This window comes from Scyliorhinus torazame, chromosome 8 (assembly GCF_047496885.1).
Source record: "Scyliorhinus torazame isolate Kashiwa2021f chromosome 8, sScyTor2.1, whole genome shotgun sequence".
NCBI lineage: Eukaryota > Metazoa > Chordata > Chondrichthyes > Carcharhiniformes > Scyliorhinidae > Scyliorhinus > Scyliorhinus torazame.
The window spans coordinates 232818656-232834070 of NC_092714.1; the positions used below are offsets into that span (position 1 = coordinate 232818656).

General features: G+C 50.8%; 1 protein-coding gene and 1 long non-coding RNA gene across 2 annotated transcripts in view; one reads left to right on the plus strand and one right to left on the minus strand.

Annotated features, from left to right (window-relative positions):
- The window catches only part of LOC140428454 (uncharacterized), a 126183-nt gene that overhangs the window by 33713 nt on the left and 77055 nt on the right, over positions 1-15415 (plus strand). The gene's annotated exons all lie outside the window — the stretch shown is intronic.
- LOC140428453 (protein-tyrosine kinase 6-like) overlaps positions 1973-15415 on the minus strand; it is a 59091-nt gene continuing 45648 nt past the window's right edge. The window contains exons 6-9 of the mRNA XM_072514931.1: positions 14353-14534; positions 9323-9476; positions 9044-9220; positions 1973-4189 (exon numbers count right to left, since the gene is read on the minus strand). Of these exons, the coding sequence (XP_072371032.1) occupies positions 4179-4189; positions 9044-9220; positions 9323-9476; positions 14353-14534 (524 nt within the window). The 3' untranslated portion in view covers positions 1973-4178. The remainder of the gene's footprint in view (positions 4190-9043; positions 9221-9322; positions 9477-14352; positions 14535-15415) is intronic.

The window sequence follows — 15415 nt, forward strand, 5'->3', positions numbered from 1 at the left end:
AGGGGTACAAGAAAAGGGTGTCCACTGTCCCTGTTCGTGTTAGCAATTGAACCACTGGCCATAGCGCTGAGGGATTCTAAGAAGTGGAGGGGGGTGCTTAGAGGGGGAGAGGAGCACCGAGTGTCGCTCTACGCAGATGATCTACTACTGTTGCGGACCCGGTAGAGGGGATGCCAGAAGTAATGCAGATACTTAGGGAGTTTGGAGAGTTCTCGGGATACAAACTAAATATGGGGAAGAGCGAGCTTTTTGTAATGCACCCCGGGGAACAGGGAAGGGGGATAGATGCTCTGCCGCTGAGGAGAGTGGAAAGGAACTTCCGATACCTGGGGATCCAGGTGGCCAGGAACTGGGGAACCCTGCATAGACTTAACCTGCCGCGGCTGGTGGAGCAGATGGAGGAGGACTTTAAGAGGTGGGATATGGTGTCGCTATCGCTGGCGGGCAGAGTGCAGGCAGTTAAAATGGTGGTCCTCCCGAGGTTTCTTTTCGTGTTTCAGTGCCTCCCCATTCTTATCACAAAGGCCTTTTAAAAAAAAATAGACAGGAGCATTACGAGCTTTGTGTGGGCAGGAAAGACCCTGAGAGTAAAGAGTGGGTTCCTGCAGCACAGTAGGGACAGAGGGGGACTGGCGCTGCCGAGTTTGAGCGACTACTACTGGGCCGCCAATGTGTCGATGGTCTGTAAGTGGATGAGGGAGCAGCATGGAAGAAGCTGGAGATGGCATCCTGTAAGGGAATGAGCCTAAAAGCGCTGGTGACGGCGCCGCTGCCTTTCTCCCCGAAAAGGTACACCACAAACCCAGTGGTGGTGGCAACCTTGAGGATCTGGGGGCAGTGGAGGCGACACAGGGGAGTGACGGGTGCCTCGGTGTGGTCCCCGATAAGAATAACCACAGGTTTGTTACAGGGAGGATGGATGGGGGGGTTCCAGTGTTGGCAACGAGCAGGAATTAGAAAGTTGAGGGACCTGATTATAGGCGAGACGTTTACAAGTCTGGGAGCGCTAGAAGAAAAATATAAGTTGCCCCCGGGGAACGCCTTCCGGTATATGCAAGTGAGGGCATTTGCGAGGCAACAGGTGAGGGAATTTCCGCAGCTCCCGACACAGGGGATCCAAGATAGAGTGATTTCCGGGGTATGGGTCGGAGAGGGCAATGTGTCCGAAATATACCGGGAGATGAGTGACGAGGGGGAGGCGATGATAGAGGAGCTGAAGGGAAAATGGGAAGAAGAGCTGGGGGAAGAGATTGAGGAGGGGCTCTGGGCTGATGCCCTAAGTAGGGTAAATTCCTCGTCCTCGTGTGCCAGGCTTAGCCTGATTCAATTTAAGGTTCTACATAGAGCACATATGAAGGGAGCAAGACTGAGCAGGTTTTTCGGGGTGGAGGACAGGTGTGGGAGGTGCTCGGGAAGCTCGGCGGACCACACACACATGTTCTGGTCGTGTCCGGCACTGCATGAGTTCTGGGGGGGCGTGGCAAGGGTAATTTCAAAGGTGGTGAAGGTCCGGGTCAAGCCAGGCTGGGGGTTAGCTATATTTGGGGTAGCGGAAGAGCCGGGAGTACAGGAGGCGAAAGAGGCCGATAGTTTGGCCTTTGCGTCCCTAGTAGCCCGGCGTAGGATTCTACTCATGTGGAAGGAAGCGAAATCCCCAGGTGTGGAGGCCTGGATAAACGACATGGCAGGGTTCATAAGATTGGAACGAATAAAATTTGTGTTGAGAGGATCGGCTCAGGGGTTCTCCAGGCGGTGGCAACCGTTCCTTGACTATCTCGCGGAACGATAATGAAAAGATAGAAACGACAGCAGCAGCAACCCAGAGGGGAGGGGGGGGAGCACTATTGTGTTTATGCTGTTTTCTTTTTTTCCCTCTTTTTTTCTTCTTCTTTTGTTTTCTTTTTTAGTTGTTGTTGTTAGTTCACTATATTATTTAAATAATGTTATTTACCAGTTAATGTATAATCCCTTGTTGAGTTGTAAAAACTGAAAAATTTTTGTTTGAAAAATTTTAATAAAATATATTTAAAAAAAAAATCTTGGGATTATTACTAGTTATGATAATTTCAGGGTGATAACTGTTTTACTGTGTTTAATAATAAATTTGTCTGAATGTGTATTTGTCCTTTGTTCATCTCGCAAATAAGGGCAACCGGGTAAAACGTTTGAGAATAAACTGGTGGAAGTGTCTGATGTTTTACAGACAAGTCCAGTCAATCGCAGGGAGACTGTAGTGTAATGGTAATGTTACTGCATGAGTAAGTCAGAGGTTTGGACTAATTCCCTGAAGGCACCGGTTTAAATCGAGGTGGAGTTTAATATTCTTTTTTTAATTTAGGAGTACCCAATTATTTTTTTTCCAATTAAGGGGCAATTTAGTGTGGCCAATCCACCTAACCTGCACCACTTTCTGGGTTGTGGGGGTGAGACGCACGCAGACATGGGGAGAATGTGCAAACTCCGCACAGACAGTGACCCCAGGCCAGGATCGAACCCGGGTCCTCGGCGCCATAAGTCAGCAGTGCTAACCACTGCACTACCATACCGCCGGAGTTTACTATTCAATTAATTAATAAATCTGGAGCAAAAGTCTCAGAAATGACAACTACAAAACTACTAGGTTTGTTTTACAATATCCTGTAGGGAAAGAGATCTGCCCTCTTTACCAGGTGTGGTCTACATGTGACTCCAGACCGTCAGGAGTGTGGTTGGCTTGTAACTAACCTCTTGATATGGCCTGGCAAGCCACTCAGTTAGAAGACAACTCGCCACCAGCCCCCCCTCTCGACAATAACTTGGGGTGGACAATAAATGCTGGCCTTGCCAGTGACACTCACGTCCCATGAAATAATGTTTAAAAATCACCACATAACACTTTCCTAATGAGGGATATTCCATTACAAGAAAAATTAGAAACTAAGGCACATTAGGGTGGATGACCAAAAACATTGGAAGACGTTCAAGGAGAAAAGTGGGTAAAGAGGGAATTTCAGAACTTAGAAACAAGGCAGTTGACAGCATATTGCAGCAATTGACATCGCAGAGACTCAAGGGGATGTACAGAGGAGAATTACAAAACATTCTCGCAAATCACTGCTGGTCATGTTTGTATATTCTGCCAGTGGCTGACTGGGCAATAATCATAGCGAATGGAAGTAAGTTATCTGGGCGCTTTCTTGGACATGTGCAGTAATAACCAATCCACTGTATTGTAATTTCTCCAGTCTGGAACTCTAAAATCCGGAAAAATCTGGATTGTCCCGAATTTTTTTCCAGCACGCCCCACAACTTAGACTTGTCACCCGTGGCACTGCGCCAGCCCTGGATCCACTGCATCAATGCCACTGAACGGCAAGGGGCGGTCGATGTGTCCAAAATGCTCTTTAAGCTTAGAAAACACTTCTGACTGCAAGTTTTGAGCGGGCCCACAGGATGTTTGCACATAGGCAGAGGCAGGCATGTGTAACTCAGTCACTGACTAACTTGTGCCTGGAGTTCAGGAAAGCCAGCAGTACTAGGTTGGGTTGGTAAGTGGTAGCTTCAAACTTTGTTGTGTTTCTGCTCCTGTCTTCCTGCTAATTAGGCTCCATATCCCAGACTGGCTCCTCTGTTGCTTTGCAGACTCTGGCAACTAGACCAAAACTGGGGGTGATTTTGAGATGACTACAAGTGTCTTCAAACATACACTGAGTGCATTGGGATATACAAACCTTAAAGAACAGGAGTGTATTGCTTTGCTGTTGGCGATGCTCAATTTTATTCTGGACCCATTTCTGTTAGTATAACAGATCATATTTTCAAATGCATGGAGTTGCCAGTGAGTACTTTTGTAACTTAACACTTGTTTTAACAAGTTTTATGTCTCAGGAACATAGTTACATCTGGTTCACATACTTGTGGTTGGACATTGTAACGCTATTCTAGAATTTGGGAAATCCAGAAACGCTATGGTCCCAAACTTTCTGGATTGGAATGGTCACTAGAAACAGTTTGTGTGTAAATTAGTATTGTTAATCCAACTGATAACATAACAAAGTTTACTCTCTTTGGCTGAAATATCACACATGGCATGTTTCAGGAATGGCAGAAGAAAAAAACATGAATTAAAATAAAATATGAAGGGAGTGGCTGCTGAAAATCCGAAACAAAAACAGAAAATACTGGAAACACTTAACAGGTCAGGCAGCATCTGTGGAGACAAGAGAGAGAGAGAGTTAGCATTTTAATTTGATGATTTTTTAATACAAAATAAAATGAACGCTATTTGGTAGAAAATATAAGGTGGCAAAATACTTGAAAAGAATATTTATACGTTTCTTTCAGAAATCCGCTAAGATTACCGGATCATTTTCAAGCAAACAATATCTTGACAATGTTTTCATTATAAAGAATTTGATGATATGGAATTTGAGTAGTTTGAATATATTAATATCAACATTTTTAAGGAGTTGTAGAACCACAAGACTAAACCCATTTGAAAACTAAGGATGACATTCGAGCAGTTAACATTACTGGCTCAGCCAAATTAGTTAGGACACTGCTCACGTTGATTTTTTGACTTTAGTGTGCATGCAAATTGAACACTTGTAATTTTGGCAATGTTACTCTGGTTAACAACAATAGTGTGCCTTTGTGTAGCACCTGTAACAAAGTAAAATCACCCCCAAAGCACTTCATAGCAGTGTTATCAAAGAAAATGTTGGCTAAGTCACCTGAAGAGGTACTGGGCTGAATTCCCCATTGCCTGACGCCGGTAGCGGTTTTTCTGATCTGGCATAGATTGGAGCATCAGCCAATGCTCTGGTCACCTGTTGGCAACAGCAGCGAGCGACATGCTGGTGGCACCATTGGGTGATTTGCACCCATTTGCATCTGAGTTATGTACTGGAAGTTAGAATCTCCGCACCCCTGTGATGTTCCAGCCCTCTCAGTCGGGAATCCCATGGGAGTGAATTGGTGAAAGTATTGAGGGCCCTGCCTGAGACCCCACTAGCTGCAACGTACAGGCTCCTGGTTGTTGAGACTGCTGACTGCCCACAGAACCCTGCAAATGCTCTGTGGGCTTCTGGCTACCCACCCAGCCATTCCATCTGGAAACCCTCATACCCCAGCAGTATTATCAAGGGGATGGGCTTGGCAAAGCCTGCCTGTCCACCACACCCCTGATTCCACCCATCCCGCCGCCGGCCAGGAAACCCAAGAAGCTCCCTGTCACAGCCTGTGTGCAAGACCCAGGCTCCACATCACACAAAGTCCCACAAAACACACACATTCCTCACTCACCCCAATCTGTAGGACCTGCCCGCACTCCAGGCTCTCAGCATGGAGATGAATGGCTGCACAGTATAAATGTCTCCACCATACAACCAGATGCCACTGTCCTGGTGGGATAAGTCTCAACCAGTGAGGAGACCCACTGCAGACGACACTGGGAGATTCAGGAGCCACAGAGCCTATCGCTAACATCGATTGCAGCAGCCACCGGCACCCCTGTTGGCAGCAACGGGTGGTTAGGATCCCCACATCACTGGCCAGGTGCCAACTCACTGATAGTGAAAGGGGTGCAGTATGGACGACATCATCTTGACGGGGCCGGGGGGGCATGTTATCATAATGATAATCTTTATTAGTGTCACAAGTAAGCTTACATTAAAGCTGCAATGTGCGAAGGAGATGCTGCACCAGGCCATGTGTATGCCGTCAGCGCCTGGCCTTTGAGGAGCTGCTAGATAACATGTGCCGCCGCCGACTCCGGCTCACCAGGGAGACTGTGTACCGCCTGTGGCGCACCTGGCATCACGGGGGTATGGAGAGGACACCTGTTCCCAGTGGCCATCAAGGTCATGGTCTCCCTGAACGCTTATGCCTCTAGCGCATTCCAGGGCTCGAATGGGACCCGTGTGGATATCGCAAACGTTCGCGCACAGGTGCACCAGTGTTGTCCCGGATGCCCTATGCGCCCAGGCATCGGACTACAACACCATCAACCTGGACCAGACCTAACAAGATTCCGGGGCAGCAATATGTGCTGCCATGCCCCAGGTCCAAGGGGGGCGATCGATGGTACGCATGTCACCCTCCGAGCACCAATTCGACATGGGGTTCCTTTCATCAATAAGAAGGGCTTCCACTCCATGAATGTATAGTTGGAGTGCGACTACCAGCTTCACATCATGCACATCAGCACCAGATATGCAGGCAGTGTGCACGACGCATACATCCTGACGCACTCGTCAGTTCCCAGCACCTTCGAGGCACTCCCTTGGGTGAGGGGTTGGCAAGTGAGCAACAAGGGTTACCCGCTGATGTCATGGTTAATGATGCCTGTGCAGAGGCCTCAGACTGAGGGGGAGAACCGTTATGAAGAGAGTTTACACAGCAACCAGGAGCTTCATCGAGCGGTGCGTTGGCATGCTCATGTGCTTCTGATGCCTGGATCACTCTGGTGTCTCGCTCCAATATAGCCCCCAGAGGGTCTCGAGCATCGTTGTGGCTTGCTGCAACCTTCATAGCATCGCACAGCAGGGGGGCGACATGCTGGAAGCGGAGGAAGAACGGCAGGCCTCATCTGACAAGGAGGACAAGGATGGTCTCCAGGAAGACCTGGGCGTGGAGCTTGAGCTGGCATGGCAGGCCGCCCAACTTGTGATCCAGGGCTGCCGCAGTTCATCGCCTCCCGATTTACCAACTAGCGTGTCTGGCCAGTAGGAGCTCTGCCACCCTGTCCCACCTCTTTCCCCCTCCGCCCACTTCAAAAACTGTCCCCCCCACCCCCACATATGAAATCCACCTTCCCCGGAGCTCTCAACACTTCCATCTCCATTAGTCCATTCACCCCTTCCCTCTCCCTTAGTCCTTCACTCCACCTTCCCTCTAGCCTTCCATCACTTCCTACTACTGCAGTTCCCTCTCCGAGGGTCCGACCTGCATCACCACAGGTATTGGCCATGGGCTGGCAGTATCAGCAGATCTTATCTGCGGATGGAGGATGATGACAACTCGCCGTGAGATGAGCCCTGCTGCTCCTCATTGTTTGACAAAGTTTGACTCTTTTAAGATAACATTCCACTGTCCACCTGGGTGATCCCTGCATGTGTGCTGCTAATTCCTTCTCACGAGCCCAAATGTCTTTGGGGTGTATTGCGGGAGATGGTGAATGGTTAGGGCTCACTCAGTGGGAATGGCGGTTATACTAGGCAGGCCTGCCACTTCTTGGTGAGGGTGTCATCATGTGGGCCAATCATGTGGCATGGGTGCCAAGATCCCTGCGCTCCCCCCCCCCCCCCCCCGCCCCCCCCACCCCCCCCCCACCCACCCCCCCCACCACCACCAACTCAGCCGCTGCACAACACCCTGTCCCAGCCCATCCTTCACTCCAGTGAGACAGAGGTTGGAGCCAGATCAGACTGGTGGTTCAAAGGTGTTTAGTGGTGAGTATTTACAATATGTGCACCCTTCCCCCATACTATCTGCTCTATACTACATCCATGTCAACTTAAGTGACATCTATCTTTCGTGGCCCACTGCCTCTTCTAGGTGTTAGCCCAGACAGCACATCATAAGTCAAGACACAATGTGGCCTGTCTTGCCCTCTGCCCGGTGATGCCTTTGGTGGGTGTCCTCTAAAGTGCCTGGGCCTGGATGAGCCGGCCGACTTCTGGGTGTCACAGGTGATGGCGTTTCAGCCTGTTCTGCCTGCTGCCCACGAGATGTGCTAATGTCAAGTTGGGGGATTTGGAAGGGTGAGGTGTTCCAACACCTCACCTGTGGGAGGCACTGCCATGGGCTCCATCACTTCCTCCTCCTTCGGGGTACTCGCTGGCCCCGGACTACTCCATGGGATGGAGGGAGGGGCAGAGTGAGCTCTGGAGGCCCCACTGTGTCCTGGCGCTGCCAGTCCTGGAGGCCCACCCTCTTCTGAACCATGGTCATGATGCCCTCAGCATTGCCCCGCTGTGCCTGTGACATTGTCCTCGGTGACTGGCTGAAGTAAGTCAGCGCCCAGCCAATGCTCCAGATGCCCTCGAAGCCTGCTGAATTATTGGGTCCAAAGCTAAGGACTCCCCAAAGAGCGCGAAACCCCCGAAGGATAAAAAGAGACACTGCCATGTGTTCAGTCTCTCTTGGCTCCGGCGCTCGGTCTCTCTTGGCCCCGACCTACGCCTAAAACCAAGTGCAGCATCACGATCAGAAGACAAGTTCAAGACCAACGATCGCTACCAGACGGATGAGCCCAGCAGAAACGAAGCCACTTCTCCAGACCCAGCCACGCAAGATCCGAACAAAGGCCTTGTTCCTCTGCATAAAGCCGGGTGCCTGAAGTTAAGTACAGGTTGTTGTAGTGTTAGGTGTAATTTAGCTTGTAGTGTTTTATGTTGCATGTCGAAGTAGTTCTTGTGTGTAAATAAACTATCATTGAACTTGAACTAACTAACTGGTTGTTTGATCTTTGATCGATATCCGGTAAAATCTTGTGGTGGTATCATTTGATACCTGGTGACTCTGAAAAGCAATATCATCATTAATAACTGACATATCAGTATCCAGTTAAAAAGAGCAACATCATTGGTGTCTCCGGTGCAAATTGGCAACAGATAACAAGAAATTATATTAGTTGTGTAAAATGACAATCATGCCATAAAGATTTAACCCACAAATCTATTGGCCCTGGACTGGGGATAGCTCAGTTGGCTGGATTGCAGGTTCGTGATGCAGAGCAAGGCCAGCGGTGCAGGTTCAATTCCCGTATTGGCGGAGGTTATTCATGAACACCTTGCCTTCTCAACTTTACCCTTCGCCTCAAGTATGATGATCTTCAGGCCAAATCACCACCAATCATCTCTCCCCTTCAAAGGGGAAAGCAGCCAATGGTCATCTGCATCTATGGCGACTTTACTGCTCAAAGTTCGAGTCGGCATTAAAGATATTTAAAGCCCATGTGCAATTTTTGGGCAGTTGTTATGCAGTGGGAGGAATGTTAAAGGAAGTTTTTATTTCCAGTTCTAACAAAAAGATTTCATCTTGGTAGAAAAACAGATATCACCTTCATAATGGTTCAGAGACACCAGTGTTTGTACCAATGCCTTAAATGACGGCCGATTTTGCGCTGTGCTGTTCCAGCACCGAAGCATTACTTCATACAATTTTTCAGGACATCCATCAGGACACGGCATTCGGTAATCTTTAGAAACCATGCTCACTACTTCTCTGTTCTCCATACCTGCAGCAAAATGATCGATGTTAAAAAGATTGATCTTAAAGGATTTTTTTTCCCTCGTATCTTTTAGTCTGCACACACTGTACAACAAAGCTGAAAGCCTACCTGGATACGGTGTTTTACCATGAGTGACTATCTCATAAAGAAGAACGCCAAAAGACCACACGTCAGATTTCACAGAGAAACGTCCAAATTCAATCGCTTCTGGGGCTGTCCATTTATATGGCATTGTAGCTGATTGTGATACATACACATCATCCTGGATTTAAATGAAACAAGAGAATGTTACATATGAACCCGAGTGAGCATTTTGTCCCAATAGCTGACTCTAATGTCATAACTGAATTTTAGTCACTGAAAACATAACTTTCTTACAATCAGATTCCCAGATTTGCTGGGCGGGATTCTCCGTTTGCTGATGCCAAAATCGCAAATCGCGATTGGGCGGGGAATAGATTCCGATGTCAAAATCATGGCGGATGCCGATTTGACGCCAAAATCATGATTCTCCGTCACCTTGACAGCGAAGTCAATGCGGTCTGGAACGCACGTACAGTAAACATCGTTTGCATATCATTAGCGGGTCTGACCAATACTAGTTGGGTCTCCATGATTCTCCTCCTCCGATGGACCAAGTTCCCGACGGCGGGGTTGACTTGTGCTTTCCAAAATTGTGAAACCGGCATGATGGATGCTGAGGGAGAGAGAGGAGGGAGGACACAGAGAGGAGCGATTGCGGGCTGCCGGATCGGACAATGGCCGGGCTGGCTTTGGTGGGATGAGCCCTGCCACGGCGGGGGCATTACAAGAAAGCGGGCTGAACAGCCAAGTGGCCAGAGTGACCCCCCACGGGACTGGGGCGATGCCCAGGCATGGACCACCATTACGGTGGCCATCTTGCTGTGCACCCACTGACCACTCATTTAGCCCCTGGTTCTGCAGAGTGACACGGTATGGGTGCCCCCACCCCCACAACACACCTTCTGCCACGTCCCCTGCTTCACCCCCCCACCTGGCCGCCATACACTGGCGGCCCACCAGGGCAACACCCACAGTAGCCCCTCTGGGGGCCACAGTGTATACCCCGGTGAGGGCAGTGCCAGCCAACAGTACCCCTGGCATCAGGGACTGGCACCAGGGCCAGAGGCCTCCATGGTGCCAGGCACCAACGGGGAAAGGGATGTGGGGGCAGAGCCCGCGGCACCAACTGGGGCCACCATGTAACCCGTTGGACCTGTTTGGTCACAGGGGTACGCACCATGCCAACATGTCGGCCTTTCACCCCCTGCAGACAATGGAATTTGGAATTCAGGCAGCAATAGTGACTTTCCTCCTCGACTCCGCAGCCCTGGGGGATGGCCTGCTGGTGTACGAGCTGGCACTGCTTGAGGAGGAGGAGGAAGCTGCAGCAACAGAGCGGGCAGCAGCAGAGCGGGCAGCAGTACAGCGTGCCGCACAGGGATAGGTGCACCCACCCAGGTTGGAGAGCTGGCCGGTGAACAGTCCGAGGAGGAGGAGGTGTCAAGGAGGCGCCTCATGTATACCGGCACAGCCTGTCATTCGAGGACCCACCGGACCGGGCATGCCGTCGAAGACTCTGACTGAGCAGAGAGACATATCTTCCAGATGATGGCACACCTGGCACCGCGGGAATATGGAGAAGGGCACCCGCTCCTGATGGCCGTCAAGGGGACATTTACACGACGGGGTCCTTCCAGGTGCCGGGTGGGGACCTGTCAGGTGCACAGGTGCATCTGCGCTGTTACGGAGGCCCTAAATGCCCAGCCGGCCCTATACATCCACGTCAATGTGGATCGAGCCCACCGGGACCCCGGGCAGCGGAGTTTGCCGCCATCCCTGGGATGTTCCGGGTCCAGAGGTGCCAGGACTAGCTAGGGGTACAGGCACCACATCCCAAACACATACTTCCTCAGTCCCCCTCCCCTCCCCCCGGCCACCCCCTGCCTGCACCCCCCTCTGTGATACATACCTGCCACGCTATGGGGTGTGGCCCTGGGTTGGCAGTAACAGTGGGTACGGTCCATGGGATGGAGGATGATGACAGCCCTTTCTCCAATGAGCTCCAGTGCTCCACATCATTTGACAATGTCTGCTTCCTGCCCACGGTAGCACTTTCCACCATCCACCTGGGTGATCCCTGCAGGCGAGCTGGCGATTCCATCTCACGGTCCCATCGAATCCATGGGGCGATGGTAGTGGGGGCGCGGAGGATGGGGTACCCAGGCCACTCACAGGGTCTACCCATTCTCCTCTCAACCCCTGCCAGCCCAGATGAGCCCATCCCTCATACCCATCTGACAGAACGCCGAGACAGGTTGTAACAGTGTGAACAGATATTTAATGTGAACGAATATTTACAGATGATTTGTGCCCTAGCCCCTATAACTAAACTGTGACATGCATCCATGCCAACTTAACTAGCGTCTAACTTCCTGCCTTACGGGACCTAACGCTACATCTAGGAGGTTCGCCAGATGGTACAGCAGGAGTGGAGGCGGCCTGCTGTGACTCTTGGCCTGTGACCTAGGTCCATGTTGGCGACCAGGATTGAATGAGCGCGGCTGCTGCTCGGGTGACCCGGGTGGTGTGGTGCTGCCCCGTCCTGCTCGCTGCCCACCAGATACGCCAGGGACGGCGCGGGGGAGAGGGGGGATCTGAGGTGCTGCAGTGTTCTGCCACCACCCTTGCAGGAGTCACCGGCATGGGCCCCATCACCTCCTCCTCCCTCGGGGTGTCCGATGGCTCCTGGGTTACTCCATTGGGCGGGAGTACGAGGGGAGCTATTACCTGAGGTTCCCCCGCCACCTGGCCCTTTCTGGTCTCAACCAAATTCTGCATGCTCACGGTCATGGAGCACAGGGAGTGGACCATCTCCGTCTGGGCCTGCGTCACATCACCCATTGACTGTGTCACAACCTTCTGGGTTTGTGTCACATCAGCCAGTGACTGCTCCATCTCCCTCTGGGACTGGGCCTCCTTCCTCTAAGTCAGTGCCACGTCGGCCAGCGCCTGGGCAATGCCGGTGACATTCCCAGCCGTGGCCTGCTGTGACTGGGCCATGCTCAGGAGCGCCGCTGCAATTTCCATGTGGCTCCGGGACATGGTCGTTTGTGAGGCGGCAACCCGGTCCTGGGCCTTGGCCAGCACCTGCACAGAATGCTCCAGGCCTTGGACGCTGATCCATAGCCAAAACCGTCGCCCCCAATGCCTCCACCACAGATGCCACGCACGCTGTGTTGGCCTGGGTACCACGCATTGTTGGCACCACCTCCTTCTGCTGCACGCGGTTGGACTCCTCCGACTGCACCTGCAGGTACTGGATGCTCGCCGCCAGCCGCCATGTAGTCCCTGAGGGGCTCCGGCTGGGGGCGGGGCTGCCAGGTGGACCCACACCCCATCACCAGCAAGTCCTGTAAGACACAAGGCAAGATGCACGATTAGACCACGAGCTGGGAGGAGTGTGGGTCGATGTTTGGGTGTGGAGGTTTGGGGGCGGGGGGGGGGGGGGGGGGGGGGCAGAAAATGACAGTGATAAACAGTCTGACTCATGCAGCCCAGGGGGTAGTAGCTGGAGGCCTCAGTGGCCAGGGCACCCAGCCATTGTGGCCGGTATGGGTATTGGCATGTGGGGCAGTGTGGGGGTTCGGCTGCCCTCTGGGTTGGGGATGGTGATAGGATTACGGGTGTGAGGGACGGGGGTTGTTGCCAGGGGCACAGTGCTGCCTACTCACCTTGGCCGCCCTGAGGAGGTCGTGCAGTTTCTTCCGACACTGCTGGCCGGTCCAGACAATGTTGCTGGTGACGCTAACTGCCTCTGCCACCTGCACCCAGGCACGATGAATGGCAGCAGCTGGCAGCCTCCTTGCCGGGCCGGGGTACAGGATTATCCGTCTCTCCTCCACGGCGTCCAGAGGATCTCCATCTCGACGTCGGTGAAGCATGGAGCTGCTCTCCTTGCTGCCATCTTGTTGGTGGGGACGGTGTGTGTGGGGAGTGAAGTGTGTATATGCGGCTGCAGCTTGTCAGCTTCCAGAACGTCAATCGCGAATCCGGCACTGTTCCTCATTCGAATCGATTGTGTTCCACGTGGTGCCGGTGCTAGTCCCTTAACAGTAGCAGAATCGGTCCTGGTGGGCTCGGTCCACATTGAAATGAATGTACTGAGGCGCCTGGGAATATAGGGTCTCCGTGACGGCACGGATGCACCTCTGCATCGAGGTCTGTGAGATTCTGGACAGGTCCCCACTCGGCGCCTGGAAGGATCCCGTGATGTAAAAGTTCAGGGTGACCGTCACTTTGCTAGCCATGGCATTAGCAGTCCATGACTGAACGCTCCAACCACTCGGCCTGTTCCCCCCCGTTACCCGTCCCCCGGGCCTGACAGGGTCCCCAACCCCAGCCAGCCCAACCAGTCGCCAGCCCGCAGTCACTCCTCTCGGTGTCCTACTTCCTCTCTCTCTCCCTCAGCAGCCACGATGCCAGTTTCACGATTTTTAAAAGCACAAGTGAACCGTGCCGTTGGGAACTCGGCCCATCGGAGGCAGAGAATCGCGGAGGCCCCGGAGAATACCGGGTCGAGCCCACTAGTGCGGTGCAAACGTATTTGCTGTGCGTGCGTTCCGGAACGCATTGGCGCCGCTGTCGAGAAGACAGAGAATTGAGATTTGGCATCAAATCGTCGCCCGCCGCGATTTTGCCATCAGAACCTATTCTCCGCCCAATCGCCTTTCCCGATTTCGCCGTCGGCCAACGGAGAATCCCGCCCTTGGAATGAAGTTTAGGTCAAAAACTCTGAAATCACTTGAGAATTAATTAAACGTAGAAATATCGTGACTGTCGGGTATTGCTGGATGGATGAACAACTTTCCTCATGCAAAAGTATCTTGTGATCAAGCACAGAATTCTAAAAGGATATTTGAAACCGATCTCAAAGATCAACTCTAATGTGTATGCTTGAATGTAACCCAATTAGATTTTTAGCCATTTCTGGTGTGTTGGTCTACACATGTTCCTTACAGTCCAATCCAGAGGAGATCAACAAGTGTAATGTTCTCATTCTAGCATGAGCAAATTTAGTATTATGCATATATGATATGAAAAGGAAGCAACATTACCTTTACCACTCTGGCTAGTCCAAAGTCAGCAATCTTGCAAGTGCAATTATCTCCAACAAGCACATTTCTTGCAGCCAGATCCCGGTGGATATAGTTTTGGGATTCCAGATATGACATCCCCTCAGCTACTTGGACTGTCATGTCAAGTAGTTGCTCCAAACTCAAATAAAATCCTTCTTTGCCTGATAATAGTTTAAAATGAACAGAAGTAAGGATGCAGAGAACATAAAAATTGATTGAGGCAAAAAAAAAATTGAACTTTTATTGAAGTACCTTGACTTGGATAAAGTTTTTCCATCTGGAATCTTCATATCTGAATGTGTTACTCGTTCACATAACAATCCTTTGTGGACTAGTATTTCACAGCTATGCGTGACGGCAGAGAACTTGCACCACATTTGTGTGGTGCGGTAAGCATTTATAGACAACATTGCTCATGGAAAGGTCTATTACCAAATCCTTGTTATAGAAAACACCCATAGTTCAAGAAATGCCACATTCTGAGAAATCAAAATAAAGCAGACGCACTTATAATTTACCAATTGAAAGTCAGAACTAAACACGTCCGTGGTGTGTTTCTTGAGAATGCTGAGCCACGCGGCCCTCTTCAACTGTAATATTGTACTGTAATAGGGACTCGAGTTAAAAAAGCACAGAAGGAGGTCATTCAGTCCATTATGCCGTTGCAAGCTATTTGGAAGTGCTATTGAATTAGTCTCCATATGATTACAAGATTACAAGAAACACAAATTGTCTTTGTGACAATAGATTTCTGTCCTTAAGTTTCAGAGTTAAGGAAGGAATGCAATATCGTCTTTATGATCCCTCAAAGGAGGTCTAATTAAAGCAAAAGCTCAATAGTTTCAACAATTGAAGTCAGCAATAGATTATTATTGAACAAGATGACAGGAAGGTTAACAATGGCATTGTTCTAATGTATTTAGGCGGGTTCCTCAAGGCATTCCTGCATGTTTAATAATAACCTCAAGAAGAGTTGTAAGTGAGAGTATTACATTTGCAGGAGGCAGAGTTGCAATAGGAGGTTTGCCAGAGGTAAGTTGAG